Source organism: Trichoplusia ni, chromosome 15 (assembly GCF_003590095.1).
Source record: "Trichoplusia ni isolate ovarian cell line Hi5 chromosome 15, tn1, whole genome shotgun sequence".
Taxonomy (NCBI): domain Eukaryota; kingdom Metazoa; phylum Arthropoda; class Insecta; order Lepidoptera; family Noctuidae; genus Trichoplusia; species Trichoplusia ni.
The window spans coordinates 10,647,261-10,664,806 of NC_039492.1; the positions used below are offsets into that span (position 1 = coordinate 10,647,261).

The 17,546-nt window shown below is 39.4% G+C and overlaps 3 protein-coding genes across 6 annotated transcripts in view; 1 reads left to right on the top strand and 2 right to left on the bottom strand.

Annotated features, from left to right (window-relative positions):
* Positions 1-300: 300 nt before the first annotated feature.
* On the bottom strand, positions 301-2,298 carry LOC113501426. The gene is made up of 7 exons (XM_026882555.1): positions 1,809-2,298; positions 1,423-1,723; positions 1,250-1,350; positions 1,071-1,198; positions 854-961; positions 563-622; positions 301-493 (listed from the first exon to the last, which is right to left on the bottom strand). The coding sequence occupies exons 1-7, from the start codon at positions 2,296-2,298 to the stop codon at positions 452-454; spliced, it is 1,230 nt and encodes a 409-aa protein (XP_026738356.1). The 3' UTR covers positions 301-451.
* Positions 2,299-3,829: 1,531 nt separating this feature from the next.
* LOC113501301 (zinc finger protein 75A-like) lies at positions 3,830-9,814 on the top strand. Of its 2 annotated transcripts, XM_026882411.1 has the most exons (9): positions 3,830-3,991; positions 4,216-4,406; positions 5,081-5,365; positions 6,096-6,176; positions 6,577-6,804; positions 7,237-7,394; positions 7,788-7,948; positions 8,371-8,523; positions 8,916-9,814. In XM_026882411.1, the coding sequence occupies exons 2-9, from the start codon at positions 4,236-4,238 to the stop codon at positions 9,050-9,052; spliced, it is 1,374 nt and encodes a 457-aa protein (XP_026738212.1). In that variant the 5' UTR covers positions 3,830-3,991; positions 4,216-4,235; the 3' UTR covers positions 9,053-9,814. The 2 variants fall into 2 exon arrangements, with proteins under 2 accessions (XP_026738212.1, XP_026738211.1); XM_026882410.1 differs by having other exon boundaries at positions 3,830-4,406.
* Positions 9,815-10,128: 314 nt separating this feature from the next.
* LOC113501302 (moesin/ezrin/radixin homolog 1) overlaps positions 10,129-17,546 on the bottom strand; it is a 33,821-nt gene continuing 26,403 nt past the window's right edge. For all 3 annotated transcript variants that reach the window (XM_026882414.1, XM_026882412.1, XM_026882413.1), the window contains 8 exons: positions 15,184-15,306; positions 14,056-14,226; positions 13,599-13,810; positions 13,233-13,493; positions 12,803-13,043; positions 12,478-12,624; positions 11,847-12,065; positions 10,129-11,779 (listed from right to left, as the gene is read on the bottom strand). In XM_026882414.1, the coding sequence (XP_026738215.1) occupies positions 11,615-11,779; positions 11,847-12,065; positions 12,478-12,624; positions 12,803-13,043; positions 13,233-13,493; positions 13,599-13,810; positions 14,056-14,226; positions 15,184-15,306 (1,539 nt within the window). In that variant the 3' untranslated portion in view covers positions 10,129-11,614. The remainder of the gene's footprint in view (positions 11,780-11,846; positions 12,066-12,477; positions 12,625-12,802; positions 13,044-13,232; positions 13,494-13,598; positions 13,811-14,055; positions 14,227-15,183; positions 15,307-17,546) is intronic.

Here is a 17,546-nt window from a genome sequence, read left to right on the forward strand (position 1 = left end):
GCTATATAATTGTACTGTTTCTTGATAACATTGAGTTGCACATCGATGTTTTAAATGTATAAAGAAAAACACCCCTTTAAAGTAATAAGTAGATATGTTGTTATGTCTACATCTTTGAAGTTACTGTAATCACATGTTTACTTACACGTGTATGTATGTCCTGGGTTTTTAATAAATGATCTTCCAAATTAAAATGTATTGCATTTATTATTGAAAAAAATGTTTTTCACTAATCATATTATTTTATTCAGAACTTTTAAGTTCTTGTGAAAAATATAAACAAAAATGTTGTACGTGCCGTTCATGATATAATTTGTTTATTAAGTAGTGTGAATAGTTAGCAATTGGTTTAAGCAGGTCTCTGTAAAAATAAAGTGTTGAAAGTCGAATAATTTCTCGACAGCGACCATGTCAAGACTGCATTGGATCTTAATTCTCTGACATCTGATATTCAATAAAACATTGACACTACAGTGTACGGCAATTTGATTACCTGAAAAAAAAATACAATAGGTAAGTAATATAAGTACCTATTGGCATCATATAACATTATAAAACTTACTTGAACATATGATTCGTGGGAGAAATCTAAAACACCGAGGGTCGTGTACACCACCGGAGCCTAAAACGGTTTGATCAAACCATTAGCGCCTTTTTAAAATACAATGAAATGAAATGAAATCATTTATTCTGTAAGTAGGATATATCATCACTTTTACATGTCTTCTTATTTTTTTGAGAATTCTTGAGTCGACATTTCCTATCTGACTACCCTGAGAAGAAATGTCGAAACAAACTCAAGGGGGCCCAGTCTCTTATAAACAATATAAACTCATAAATTAGTAATAGTCACCTGAGCCTGTCTGATGGCGCACGCGACCAGTTTCCTGACGCGCGCTGACGACTGCCCGGAGCAGTTCTCCCAGCCGGAGAAGTACATGGCATCCGATACCTTTAACGCCTGGATATTTAAAAAAGGCTATAATAATAATACATTGTTTTCCTGCTTAGGTAACCCTCGCAATCGACGTAATAAATAATTTTGACTTAAATTTCGAATATGTATATACCTCCACAGTAATGTCTCCTCCGTACAACATGAACAGCGCAAGATTAACCAAAACGATGATCATAAGTGGAAGCAAACTCGTCAAAGTAGAAAGATCATGTTCGCCGCTCTGAAAAAAACACATGGTTTATGTACCTAGGTCGGTTATTTGCGCTGAATATTCAGATAACTTCTAATAACTCACCATTAATCTCGTGAGATTTGACACCAGCACTATAAGGGTCAGCGTGATCTCGGCCCCAAATATAATTTTGCAGACCTCATAGTGCTGTTTCCTACACCTGGTTAAGCAATATCATTTGGTATTCCAGGAGTAAAACGTATCTATAACACGAGTTAAAATGTTGGCTTACCAAAGAGTTACTGCATGAATATGTATTCCAAGTTTGAATGCTTCCTCATATTTCTTTTCCTTTTCCTGATGAGTCAGACTCTCATCATGAAATATTTCCTCAAGGCCATAGAAATAGCTCTGTACATTCTTGAACTGGTAGAAAATAACCATGAACATTGTTACCAATAGTATGAGTATGCCCATGACCCATGTGTCATACATCCACCAGACAATGTAGTGTATTGCTCTTGTCCAAACTGCTATCGCAGAGGTATCAGCGACGTCTGGCCACACCGGTATCACAGGGCAGAACATTTCGCCTACAATTCAAAATACGCCCGAAACAGAAAATAAATATGCTAGCTAGTAGACAACTTCCAAAAAATGTATGTCTATCTAATTTACCTGCCGCAACCACATTCAAAACAGCAACCAATCCGTTGGTTCCCGCTACTCCTAGCATGGTACCAATAAAAAATATCACTGCAGTCATTTTTACCTTCCTCGTCATCTGTTTCTCGAGCTCTAAGTCATTGTAGAGCTCTCTCAGTACCACTGAAAGGTAGTAAAAGATATTTCCTATCTTCTTTTTGTTGTATGACAAAGTTGCATAAAACAGTTTAACAAATGGCGTAACAGTCGCAAGATATGATCGATCATATGACTGTCTCGCAGTTAAATTATTTTGGGTGAATAAAGAGCCAACCGATGAAAACGTGAACAAGAAGAAAATCACTACGACCACATATCTGACTTTATCATAATACTTTCTGAATTTTTTTGTTAGCGAAATGTTATCTTCCCAGAAAAGTGGTAACCAGCATATATAAAAGAATACGCCTAATGAACCAAACAGTTTAGTGGTCTCGTTGGACTTAAAGCGCTTAGCCTCCATAGCTGCAGTTAAAAAAATCAGTGTCTTTGTATCAACAATACACGGCTTTTATATATTTATTGCAAATAAGCTTCTTAAATTATTCATCGCTAAGGCTTCGTCCAGGGCGACTTTTTGTAGTGTCGCTACACTTTCTGGTGACAATGAGAGAAGAACAGAGCATCGTATGAGTGGAGAACAGAATATCTGTAGTCGAGGTGCTATTTTAAATCGGGATAGAATTAGGCATATAGCTAACGACCACATTTCGACAACAATAAATCGGTGCTAACGCACGACAGTACTGCTACAAAAAGTAGCTCAATGGGTGAGAGCCCTTATTATGGGTAGAAAAGGAAATCACAGGGTGTAGCAACAATATGTGTTTTTTTCTTTTTTTTTTAAACGACTCCCGCTCTAAGAAATTTAATCCTTGTATCGCGGGGGGTTTTACAAACATACAAATCACATGCACAATGACACCCAGACTCAGAACAAGCATTTGTGGATCAAACAAATACTTGTCCTACGCGGGGATCGCACCCGCGATACGACGCGTACAGTGGTTTTGGCGTGGTCACCTTAACCACTCTGCTATCCGTGCAGTTGAACCAAAGCCGTTTCCAAAGCTTCAAGGGCTTTCTCTACAACATTGTGATATGCAGTTTTACAAGACAGGTTTCGCTTATGTATCTACAGCATACGAGTAGGTATCAATGGATTCAATGTAAACAAGTATATCGAGAATACTAAAAAAGACGTTCTGGTTTCGTTATAAATTATAACATTGTCTACCAACTTACGATAACGATGACGATTGCCCACGTGACTTAACGCGGCTTATGTCAATACCATACTGTTTAGTCTTATCGAACTTCGTTATCGTTTTTAAACAGAGGTATCGAAATAAACTTAGGCAGTAGTGTCCATTCCTTTGTCTTCTATCCCTATAAATCTTTGTAAGTAATGTACCTTAGTATCCATAAAATAGAACCATCCCTTATAAAAATATAGATTGTATTAACATGCCATTTCTGCCATACTTACCTACTTACGAATTACTATAATTGATAGTTAGCTTTGATTTTGTTGATTAATGGACGGAAACAAAGTTTGTGCTACAATGTAGTAAAATGCAGGTGTTTCAATTAATTTGTTGTACATATCGAGTGGTAACTCGTTACAGGAACTTAACAGTGGGCCGTTTCTATGGAATATAATGATTTTTTGTGGTTTAAAACGAAAAGCATTGGTTTTATTTCCTGCCAATCTATTTCTTTAGTTTTTAAAGGTTTAGAAGGTGCCAATGGAGCAATCTCCTCAAAAAGAGCCCACAACCAAGTACCAAGGAGATTAAAGAAGCGTTCCGTAGTAGTATTTTTTATTCTTTCTATCCACCCTAACCACTTAACCGATGATTTTCATATTTGAGTGGATCAAAATAAGCAAATATTTTGCACTTAATAAAAAAGGAAATGAAATACATCATTTCTCCAATCGACACGATATGAAAAAAAAACGTTTGACAAATTGTCAATGTCTAAAACTCAGATGATAGCTGTCAGTTTTTGTTAATCTTTCTTACTCAAAAAAATCTCCTTCGTTACAATATAAATAAAATAAATGCTTGAATTAGAGTGTATAACAAGTGTTTGTGACTTCATTGAAAACCTTATCACAAAGTTGTCGTAATTATAGAGATAAAAATTTTGAGGTTATATTATTAAACACTTTATTTACTTTACGCATAATAATACTAAAACGTAAAGGATAAATAACAAAAAGATAAATAGCTAAAATAAGCAAAGAACAGGCACAAAGTATGAATAGTATAAAGTATGAATAGTCTTAAAAGAATTGAATGACCTTTATTTATAATGTTTAGTATCGATATAATGAATAAATAAAAATAAATCCAACGTACTCTTAATTGGTTAGATTTACTCTTCAATGAAAACATGAGAAACTATAGCCGCAAGCGTCCCAATAACCTGCTAATAGAGAATGTGCAGGAGTTGTGCAGGCTATGCCTCAATAAGCCGGCGGAGTGGATGCAGATATTCACTGAAGGCTCAGACGACATCTGTGCGACCCTTGCATTGAGAATCATGATCTGTGTGGGACTTGAGGTAAGAGAGGTTATTAAGAATGTTTTGAACATTTATTTGTTGGGAGGAATATTGTTACAATGGGTGATACTTAACAGAAGAGCCATAATATTCTACTTTTTCTTGTGTGCAAATATTTTATAGTCATAGAACTAAAATAGGAAATTAATATATTGCAAATAGCGCTTCAATTGCAGCCCTAAAAAGAATAAAATATAAGCTGAATCCTTTTCAATTCTGATATTAAGTATTCTATTGGATAATAACATTGAAAAGTTAGTGGAATCGAGTACAGATTGAGTGTAATGTTTCCAGCATTATGTTTTATGTATGTATTGTGGTTTCTTTATTGCACCAAAACTGCCAAAAACCTAAATATATTCTAATGGGTAGAGAATACTTAGAATGAAGTTTGGGTGGAATTTATCTTAATTATATTTGTTTTTTACTCTTAGTAAAAGCTTTGTTTACTTCGGGGCTAGGTGGTGTTGTATGAAAATAATTGTAAAAAAGTATCTGTTTAGTAAAAGTAATCTGAAGTGTAAAGCCTTTTTTACAATAGATACATTATTTTCTTTATATGCTTGTCCAATCATAGTGCAAAATTTAAATTGATAATTAATAGTGTAAGTAATTTTTGTGCCTTTAAACAGCTTAAACAGAACTTATGAACAATAGGTATCTTCAAATTACAGGTGACAAGGGAAGAATGTTTACCAAATATAATATGTACAGAATGTTATAAGGAGTTAGACAAATACTATGCATTTAGAAAGAAATGTGAAGCGACATATCAAAAGCTCAAGTCCCATGCACAGGCAGTGAAAGAGAAACAGGCTAAAGAGAGGATGGAAAAGGAGGCTGCAGTGAAGCCGGTGTCGGACCTGGAGAAGTTTGTGGTCACTTTTGATGGTGATCAGTTTTCAGAGGTCAATGCCCTGAACCTTAATGGTGTCGCCCAAGCTAATAACTTTGCAGAAGTAAGTATACTATACACTGGGCATAGAATTATTTTCTTAATCACTATTATATAAAATACGCAATTGAACTCCACCAATTCTCATTAAATTTTGTTTACATATTGGGTAGGAATTGGACAACATTTATTTACCTACCAACATATTTTTTTCACTCTTTAACTCATTTGTATGGCAAACCACATTTGCTGGGACAGCTAATCTATACTAATATATACAGCTTTGTTTAAAAGAGTTTGTTTGTTTGAACGCTCTGATCTCCGGAACTACTAGTTCAAATTGAAAAAATCTTTTTGTTTTCAAATAGATCATTCATTGAGGAAGGTTTTAGGCTATAAACCATCACGCTTCGACTAATAGGAGCGAAGATACAATGAAAAATGTGGAAAAAAGCAGGGGAGATATAAATCATAACTTATATCTTCTAACATGCTTCGCTGGCAACAGCTAGTGTTTTATAAAGTCTTTTTCAAGTGGTTTATTTATTTATGATGTAGTTAACCAGAGAATGTTATTCTTATTTATTATGTTTATTTATACTTTATTACACATAAATACACCCTTGGACAATGTTATGTTCTTGGAAAATTCATGTACTAAGTTATGTTCTCTTACAGCAAACCTTAGAGTGATTGAGAGATATGACATAGAAGGAAATCTGGAACTTCCTAATTATTTGCTCATAAATGTATGTATTATATCATCATATTGAAGAGTTTTGTTTTATTTGCAGAAACTACCTCTTAACATGACTATAGAAGACAGTGTAGAAATAAGAATACCAGAAGATAATACGCTAGTACAAGGCCAACAAGTAAGTTTATACATTCATGTCCTTCAGTTCCGATTAATCTATATTTAAGGCACTATTGTAGCCAAGTGCCATAGTGAAGTAACATAGTATGATGAAAAATTGGCTGAGATACTGGATAAGACTTTACTTTATAAGGTTTTACTATTTTACAAGCAGTGATCGACTAGTGGTATGTATTAATGGTATTAAGGCTCACATCGTAGGTTTCAATGCCGGCATGTAACAATGTCTTCGAATTCTTGTGCGGATTATAAAGTAATTATCACTTGCTAAATAAAGAACGAGAAAATCGTAAGGAATTCAGTACACCCAATAAATTTTCGAAGACACAAGACTGTTCATATACCATATGATTAGAAAAAAGAAGACCATTTAATTGGATTTATTTTCTCATCGCCAGGAATCAGTAGAAGTAGACCCCGATCTAGACATAACAACGTTTCTATCATCGATGCTGGTGGAGCTTGGTATCCTCACACAGAACGAGCACGGCCTGCTCTACGCTAACCATAACATCAGCACTCTGGAGCTGGAGACGGGGGATGGGAGTCAGCTCACGTTGGAGATCATGGAGGACAACTCTGAGATTCCTCTCCCAACCAAACAAGAAGGAAATGAAGAGACGCAGGTGAGGAATAAGTAACAAGATTAAAACAATTTTAGAAAATTTAGTGGCAACTTTCGTTTAGTAAGAATACCGGCGAGATGACTTAGATTCGTTCTTACCGAACTGGTCACTCGCGGCTCATGAGAAAGACAAGTGGAAGAGTGGGGAGGCCTTTGCCGAGCAGTCGGACATCCCAGGCAAATAATAATAATTCGTTCGGTAAAAATTTTTGTGTACATCAACAAGTTCGAGGTGGCACTGTAATGAAAATATATTTGTCAGAGGCCAAAAAGAGAAAATGTTTTTGTAAGCTTAAGTTGATTTGATGAATTGAATGGCCAGAACATTTCTTTTTCTAGGATTTTTATATACATTTTTTTACTTTTTCAATTCAACTAGTTTTATTGATATAATTTGGAAAGTTTTAAATAATTTTGTGAAGTTTATTTCCAGGAAGTAGGGCAAGTGACGGAGACCATTGAGGAAGTTCAGCCCGCTGAAGTGTCGCCGCCGCCGGAGGAGGGCGACCCGGCGCCCGACCAAGAGATCCTCATCAAGTATGTGGAGTCCAGCTCACGCATCGCCACCAAGTTCAGCTCAGAGAGTAAATGGTATGGTTTGAATTCAAGTACGGTATCTTATTATGTCCTGGTTTTTTACTTGTCCAGTCAACAAGGTATTCATGTAAACTGCGACTATGGCCATGATGTTCATACAGTACAGTCACAGTCCTCTTTATATTTTAACTATCTAAAGGTGAACTAATTGTCTACATAGAAAAAAAAGCTCTATAAAATAAAGTCTAATCAACATAATTATTAGAATGTATGAACTACTATGAACAGTTTAGTTTGACATACTGCTCAAGTGCGAGTCGAATTCGCGACACTGCGCTGAAGGTTCCATACAAATAGGCGAGAATAGTAATGCAGTTCCGTTTTTACCTTTTGGGTAAGAACTGTAAGGCGTTAGTGAGTGGTAGTGATGTGTGTGTGTTGCGACAGCGGCATGTGGTGCGTGGAGTGCGGCAAGCGCTACGCGTCCCGCAGCGCGCTGGCGCGGCACTCGCGCGTGCACTCGGGGGAGCGGCCCTTCGCCTGCCCGCACTGCGCGCGCCGCTTCTCGCAGCGGGAGATCATGCTGCGACACGCGCTCGTGCACGACGGTCAGTACAACTTACACTAAGGTCGCTATCCCCCTGGCGTTTTACGAGTAACGAGACATTGTAGTCTATGGCTACCGTCTACACGACGTTGACGTCGCGTTCAGCGGCCTTATGGCGTCAATGCTCGTCAAACGTCAGTGGGATAGTGACCTAATATGCAAACAGTCGGTGTATTTACCTTTTTACATTTTGGCATATATTTTTGGGTATTTTTTGAAATTTTTGATTATTGAATTATTGAATGAATAAAGTCATTTTTTTTTATTTCAATTAGACCAGTATATGGCACTTCAGAAGTTCAAACAAAATTAAAATCTAGTGTCAGTCTGTCAGTCAGTCTCCTATTGAAGTATCACATTGATGAGGTTAGCAAAGCAGCACAATGCTCGTTCGAGTTGTAAAGCCAGTGTCCCCCCGCGCAGCCCGGCGGCCTCACGCCTGCCCGCAGTGCAGCAAGTCCTTCACGCAGCGCGCGTCGCTGGCGCTGCACGTGCGCCGCCACGCGCCGCCGGACGCGCGCGCGCTCGCGCTGCACCGCTGCGACCGCTGCCCCAAGGTGTTCCTGCATGCCTCCGGTAAGCTAGTACTCACTGACGGACTTGCTGACGACTGTCAGAAGTCAATGGCAACTGTCTATAGAATAGGAATAGATGCACCTGTGGCCTGATCAAAGATATGGGTACAGAAAGTCATTTTTTTTTAATTTCAAACAAACAGCACTAATGAAACCCTTTGTTTTACCTATGTATGTATCTGTTTGTTACCTTTTCACGCTCAAACCGCTAAACCGATTTGGATAAAGTTTGGTATGGAGGTACCTGACACCTCGGAATAACACATATGCTTTAAGGAGGATAACATTTTGTAGTTACAAAGCAAAGCCGCGAACTTTTAATTTTTCAAGATGTTCCGTCTAAACCAATGTTCTATTTACCCTTTGAGCAAAACCATTAATTTCCAAATTCAGGTTTGAGTAGGCACATAATGATGCACAACGGTCGTGTGTTCATGTGCGGCGCGTGCGAGCGACAGTTCAAGGACAAGAGCTCGCTGCTGCGACATCTGAAGAACGCCAACCACGCGGCCGCGGACAGCGCCGCCTGACCCGCGACACGCACCCGCGTGGTCAGGTACCCACTACACACTTGATAGAGGATGGTACTGCAATCATGAGCCACCAGAGTGCAGCACTAGCACACACAGTAAACAACCACCAAGTGATACGTTCGCGAATAGAATAGTGAATACCCAATTGTTACATTTAAATAATTCGGTGCGAGATTGTGTACTATGGCAGTTTGTTTACTGTATGCTTTGTTGCGCCTCCTGCGCCGAGCTATATTGCTCCTATAGTGAGAAATGCATCGATGCGTCATGATTCACGACGACCATCGCTCAAACTTGAATAAGCATGTATAGTAGCTCTATTATCGTTCAAGTTACGTACTTAACTGATTATAATTTGTATCAAATTGTAACTATTTGAATGTACTGGCCATGCTCATAGCAGCCAACTTTGGGATGAAATATGAATTTAAAGAATGATGTAGGTTGTGTGGGCAGTTTCGGCCGAGTTTAAGGAAATGTTGTAGTTTTCAAGAGATTACCTTTATTTTTGTAATGGTAGTTACTTGTTTAGATTTAGAGACTATACGTGTCTTTTTGTGCCTCGTCATACAAGTGAAATCTTCTTTATACTTATGTGGAGGTCAGACGCTTTCATATTTGTAATGGCAAGAAGCTTCGCAATAATGAAGAATTCACAGACACGTGACATTGTCAGTGTTGACTGAAGTTTTTTTAATGATTTTATAAGAAAAAAAAAACATGTGATTTATAGTTATAATTAGAGCAATGAATTGACAAATGTAAAAAAAACCTATATTCTTAATTATGTTCCTTTAATAATGTTTCATAAGATTAATAAAATATATTTGAGATGACACTGTATAATAATGATTAAATATTCGTCAGACATGTTGTGAAATAAAACTATAATTTATTTACTTAAATATTTTATTGGAAAAAAATTTATATTAAATCCAAGGCAACGTGGTATTGTAAAATTTTAAGAAAATAATGACAAGAAATCATCGGAATACTGGTGGTGGGCGCGGCGACGCTCGGCCGCTGTGGGCGCGGCGACAAATGGCACTTATATTAAACAAAACACGAACAAGTATATTTTCATAACATTTTAATTTTCATAAAAACCAAGTCGACGCCACCGCATTGTAACTTATGGAATGCCTTCTATTTACTTAAAAATTATATACTCCCTACAAGCATACATTTTAGTATCTATTTCAAATTTTGTTCAAGAAACAAGTGGGAACAGTTTCGTAGGCCGATACATTTGCGTGTCTCTACATGCGCCGCTGGCGACACACGTCGCCGACTATAATATAACATACATATTGGTCTCGTACATAAACATAATATCAGTATAACAGACCGACGTAATAACCGTTGAAACTGAACTGAAAATAATAATTACACTTGCAGCTCTAACTCCTACATCTAGATTATAAATGATTATAAAAATAAATAAGGGGCGTCGCCCCCTCCCTTTCACCGCTACTCGATCGGACAAGACACTTCGGACATTGTTATGGTTTTGAGCAAAACTCGTGACGTTCACGTATGAACAACGTAACAGGTGTTTAGCGCGGCGCAGACCGGCACTAGGCCCGCATGCTGCGGCATGGCCCGGCATGGCATGGCATGGCGTGGCTAGCATGACGCAGCATGGCTAGCATAGCGCCGGTCTGCGGCGCGGCCCGAGTGTGAGCGGCCAGGCTCCCGTCTGTCCACACCTTCACACACACATCCGCCAAACACTAAAATAATCAACAGACAAATTATAATAACCGAATCAACTACCACAATATAATATACGTCCAGCCACAGCAAGGTCCGCGCGGCCCACTGCCGCTGCAGGCTGGCAGTGCGCCGCAACACATATACATTTTGATGAATTATATCCAAAGTATTTTAAAAATGATTATTATTAATAAACAATTCAGTGTGCTTGATTTTATGATTTATCTGGCTATTGTAAAACACACGCTGTAGCAAGTGATTCCTTGAATGTTCACATAAGGTTATAGCACAACGGTCTAAAATAAAATTACTAATAAGTAATAATAATCAATATTTACAGTTAGTTTCGACTACGACGCCCGACAAGTGCGAGTGTTCGTAAACACACATTATGTAAGCACCGCTAAATAACTTGACCCCTTTATAAGTTGACAATCTCTTGACGACGGCAAAAGGTACATATTTGCCTGGACGGTGTATAAAATTATATAAAAATATCGTTCGATCATCAACATTCTATCACTACCGCCGCTCGCACGCGGCCCGACGCGCTGTCGTCTGTTACAAATTAATCTCGATTTTATACAATGAGCAATTAGAATATCGCAAATAAAACGGAATGTTTCAATATACATTTTTGGCACTTACTTGAACCGGTCGGTCCGCGTGCAGAGCGCGGCTCAATTATAAACTTTACGCGATGGGAGTAAAGACTACAATTGCTAGACTGATTCGCTTACGCGCGACCGCGGGGAACGATGGAGGAGACGATATGGTACAAGTGCTCGGACCGGAAGACAACACGCGAGACATCGGGGCAGCGAGGGCGGCGGGGCGGGGCGCCTACATGTTCTCGAACTGGTCCACGCGCCGCTTGGTGTTGCCCTTGCGGATCTCGCGCAGCGTCTTGTATTTGTCGCGGCCCTGGCGCACGTTCTCGCGGTGGATCTTGTCCATCGCCGTCTCCTTGGTCTCGTCGCGGGACTGCGCCAGGTCCTGCTTCAGCGCCTGCGGACAACGCGGGAGTGAGTGTGTGGCGGCGGCTGGCGGGGCGGGCCGGGCCCGTGGCACTCACCTTGAGCTGGTTGTGCAGCCGCTCGTTGCGCTCGGCCAGCGTGCGGCGCTCGGCCACGGGGTCCACGAGGTCGTCGGGCGCCTTGGCGAGGTCGCCGCCGCCCGCGTCGCTGCCCGCGTCGGACGCGGCGTCGGCGTCGCCGCCCACGTCCGCGGCGCGCTCCATCACGTGGTGGTGCTGCGGCGTGGTGGCCGCCGCCAGCGCCGCCGCCGCCTCGTCCTGGGGGCCACACCGACACCGTTACTAGTCTGTCGCTCGTATTGCATCATCGGGAAATTTAAATACCGTATCTCACAGAAAACACAAAGTAGCAAAGCGTTTGATCGTGTAAAGCATAACGTGAACGTTTTTTTTTATAAATACCCACAAAGACAAACATACAAATAACTAAATTACATCAATAATTAAAATGAGAAAAATAATTAAACTTTACTAGTACTAGACCATAACACAAGAAAGAAAATAAAACCCACGAAAGTTGTCCAAGGTGCAAAAATTGGACCATTCAAATTTAACTATAGAAAACTGTTAACCGTGTTTTTATTTTTAACCACACAAACCACAAAAAAACTAATCAATGTAATAAAGGTTTCGTTTTTAACAAATTGAATGAAAGTCCATGCATGCGCACCTGCTTGCGGCGGGCCTCCTCGACCTCCTCCTGCAGGCGCCGGGTCTCGGTGTCCTTGATCTCGACCTCCTGCTGGATGCGCGACACCTCCTCCTGCTTCATGCGGATCTCGTCTTCCAGCTTCTGGCGCTCGGCCGCTTCCATGTTCTGTTTTACAACAATCATAATATTTTATGCAATACAATGAAAATACATTATTTTCACTGTCGACTGTTTGTGTTCCACTTTAGGCTTCGTTACCTACGAAACCTGAAGTTTTTTTTACTTTTGGAGACATTTTTCCGTTTTAGGCTGTGTGGAACCTTGTAATAAGGTGTAAGTGTACCTTGGTCTCCTCGAGACGCTGCATCATGGCCTGCAGCTCGTTCTGGCGCTGCTCCAGCTCCTCCTTGGCGGCCTGCAGCTGCCGCAGCTGCTCCTCCAGGCGGCGGATCATGTCCTGCGCCTCCAGCAGGTTCGCTTGCGAGCGCTCCATCTCCTCCTGCATCTGTCTCAGTCGGTCCTCGTATTCTTGCTGTTTCTTTTCTGCGCGTTCACGAGCCGCGATCTCCAGTTGCAGTTTCTCCCTGCAAGGATATAGAGATTCTATAATCTCGAAGACTTAATCAACTATGGTAAAAAATAAGAATATAAAAGTAGGAATAGGAGAATATGAATTTGTATCGCTGTAGCACCGTAAACAATAACGAAACCGAAATAAACACGTATGTATTGCATTGCCTAAACCATCACAGCATACACTGGAGTGTGCGTACCTCTGCGCCTGCTTGGCCAGCTTCTCCTCGCGCGCCTGCGCCTTCATCTGCTGCACGTCGATGGTGTCGGGCTTGCGGCGGCGCATGTACAGCTCGTGGTTGCCCATGCACAGCGCCAGGATGCGCTTGTTCACGCGCACGCGCGGCGCGAAGAACACGAAGTCCGGGGCCTTCTTGTCGATCGGTTTGATTATGAATTTGCGGTCGTTGAACGATATGTTGCGGATTTCTGACCATGGGAAACCGATTTTTGGAGTCAGCCTGGAAGGAGCAGTTTAACATTAGTATATAAAATATTTCAACTGATATGATGAATTAAAAACTTGTATATTCAGAGAGAAAACAGATTATTTGATGATAACTTACTTATCGTCCTTCTCGTATATGTTGAGTCCGAGCGCGTCAACGCCGAGCCACAGTTCCGTGTTTTTCTTGTTGCGGATCTCGAAGTAGTTGACGCCGTACATCTCGAGGTCCTGCGCGATCTTCAGGTACTCCATCATGGCGTCCTCGCGCAGCATCCCGCGGTGCTCCTGCCACCAGTTCGTGATGCTCTGCTCCCACTCCTCACGAGACATCTGCGCCACACGGAATCATATGTTAATGTGATGCTAGAAACTCGGCAACAAAATAATTTATGATTCATTGTTATAATGAAACAAAACGTTGAAGGCTATCAAATTGCAAACAGATTTATCTCTTTGCAATGTAACTTGCGATAGCACGATTTCCGTGAGAGTATTTTTCAAACAGCAAAAACCTGTACCTTTTTTACTTAAAAAAGACATGTGTCCAACTACTAGATAGGTCGTTAATACGTCACCTTATGCTGGTCAGTAACTCGCTGCGGCAGCAGACGGTCGTTGGCGAGGAAGGTCTGTCCGTGCACGGCGGGGTTGTGGTCGCCATGCCGCGCCTGCACCGCGTACGACGCCAGCAACACCGACGTCTCCGGCGGGCAGTATATCTCGTCGGATAGTATTGCATTCTTCACCTAAATCAATGTAATAGAAATTTGTTAATTCTAAATTGATTAGAATATACCTCAGACTGTCCAGCCTAATTTAAATGTTTTTAATAGAATACGTTAATTTAAAGTCTTAGGTGTTCAAAGATGTCATGTCATTGTTCACGACCATTGTAAAGAACCTTGCCTGCGGTAGTTGTGTTGCCTTGGTCAATTCAAACAGTCCCATACCTGAGTGAGCACATGTACAAGTGATCAATTATGGTAAATAGTGAAGCACTTAGGAGACCTTTGTTCGACAATGGGACAGTGCGGACTAAACAATTGCTGTAATAGAGGGTTACAAGCCCTGACCCTTCAGGCTATAATAACGGTAATTTGTTGTAGGCACAGGTAATTTTGTTACGCTTCATTTTATTTAACGCTGTTGCCAAGTATTTTATGTAGTGTATTACAAAATCAATGGGTCTCTTATATCCTACTTTCTTAGACGATATAAAACAACAATATTATATGCGGCATCAGGTCTCTACATTCGTAAACCAGCAAGCTGTCTTACATAGCTCAGTGTAGTTACTTTTCCAGGTAATTGCCGGCTCAAAGATAAAGACAAATAATAAGGTTGACTACTTAGTAAACTATTTTTAATAATCATTTTATCTATTTTCTTATCTTCTCTGTCTACAGCTAAATCACGAGTCCTAGATATCTGGTGCTATGATGCTTTACTGTTTTCAAATTCTACAACATTCGTTGAAGTAAAACCGTTTTTTATATTTAAGGACTTAACTGACAGGACATAGTACAAATAATATCCATGAGGTGGATGGCCCATCCATTCCATATCAAGAGGCAAGCTCCAGCTACCGATGCAAGGTTATTAAATAAAACGTCTAAGATAGGAAATTCCGAGACATTTTTTAGGAAGCTATCTAAAAGTTTAAGGAGAGGTAATACTTAGATGTATTTTATAATCAGTCTTACCTGAAGGTAGAACAGTTTGAGTGTGATCTCCTGGATGAGTTCGTCGGCGACGTCCTCCGGGTAGAATTTGGCGCGGAACTTGAACTGAAGCGGGTTTTCTTTCTTTACGTCTTGTTGCATCACCTGTAACGTACACACCACGTTAAGAGATAAGATAACCGGATCATTTGAGACGAACCTTGAACGAGATTATAATATCATTAGCAGGATAATTATTTCACAATAGGGAGTAATGTCTTTATACATTAACATCACAATACAACAAATTCAATTACGGTTTTATTCGAGCAGTGTAAACATAATGATCGAAACTATTTAACTTAAAAGGAAATCTAAAACTTATTATTATAGTGCATAGTAGTATTGCTAGATTTCTATAAAACATCAAAGTAATTTAGAAATTAACGAAAAATTCGGTCATTAAAATTTAGTAGGTATTCAGTTGGGTGGCTCAAGTTTTCTAATTACAAAGTAAGCAAGCAAACATCGCCTTAACTTATTCTATATACTCAACACACCGGATAATAACAAGGCACGGGTAATGGAATCTTAATATTGTTTCAGCACTTTCATCACAAGGTTTAAGTAGTTTCTTGTAATAAAATAACCGTCGCCTTAAAAATACGCGCACTTAAATTTTATTAACGATATATTCAAAAAGGAGTTCGATACTTTTGCGTTTCTATGGTAACGCAATAAACACGCTTTAGTTGGGGTATAATTTCCGTTCCAGCATTATAAAAAAAACAAAGACTAGGCTACAAAAACAGGTATTTTAGAAATATCAAACAGCAAGTTCACAATACTTTACAATTACACACACACAGACACACACAAACACGCTAAATACATAAAAATACCATATTATGTATGTTATGGTGTCTTACCCATCTCGAGAACGGTAGCGACCCTGACTTCGTTGTGTGCCACGTAATCCAGGGGTAGCGTTAAAAAGGCAACAGTTAATTACAATTCATCGCCATTTTCTGGCTAGCTTTTATCACAAACATACAGGTAGACACTCTACCTTACTACAGTTCTACAGCGTAGCATTCTAATTAGATATTTAGCCAAAAACCATTTAGTTTAATCTACGAATGACTGGAAAATGTATACAACTCAAGTAGCGGTCATAGAATTTTAACTGATTATTCGAAAGATGGTTATTAGCGTCTATATATATACGACCTGTATCTATGTTCGAGGAACGATACATCTTTACCGTCCACTTTGTAAGAAGCAATGATACTCAATATATAAAGCGCAATTTTTTAGAGTTAATCAACCTTTTCAACTTATTCATCTATGAGTGGCAAAAACACTACTGTTCCAGTTTTGTAAAAATAAACTTTGCCAACATATGCGACTATAGAGAAATTAACACAAGTAAAGGGTCATAGGCCGCCATTTGTTATCACTGCGGCCCAAAAGGGTTAACTCCAATCGTGACACATCCTATTAAAACGGCCATCTGTACAAGTAGTATAATTGCTTCTAAACCATTTAAACAATGTACAATTTGTAAATGGGGCTCATTTTACACCCGGCGATGACTGTACAATCATTTGAAGGTACATTTATCTAGGTTAAGAGTTCCATCACTTCTTGTTGATAGGAGATCGTCGACCGTTACCCTGAAGTTTTTATAGTAGAGTTCATTTCTGAACTCGGGTGTTAATAAACTTAATTACAGATAAGTAGTTCGGCAATCTAGATAATTATTTTGTTGCGTAACGATGATTCCGCGCTATGCTTTATCGAGATAAAGACCTCGGTCCTAGGCGTGATGATCTAAATATTTGAAACCTAATATCTCAATATAATAAAAGTATTAAACATCCATTGTTAATAATTGTCAGCATTACATTGCGCGAAAATTTATTATCTATTTAAAGATTAAGAAGCCTATCAGTCAGACCTTATAATTACGCAAATGCAGGCGGGTTTCATGTCTTCCTCTTTTATAAACTAAGATTATATTTATATTGTCTTGCATGCATAAACCATTGGCTGTGATCTGAGTAGCACCTTAGAGCACTAAGGTTTAATTTAATAAGTATAGTTACGATTGATGGACAGTCTACAATGATAACATAATAGTTAAAACTGAGGAAGGTACGTATTGTTCTCCGATACTTCAACTACATCAATTACAGATCTGATGTAAGCACTTCTTACACGTGTAAACGTAGTTTTCAAATTATTTTCCTTATCTTGCATGGAAAAACTATCATAAATTACGGTAAAACATTCAACTTAATACTAGCTCATGAAAATAGTATTACACACGTAATAGATTTCCGTGGTATGAAACTGAGATCAGCCGATAAGATACCGCGGCAAGATATGCTAGCTTAATGGGG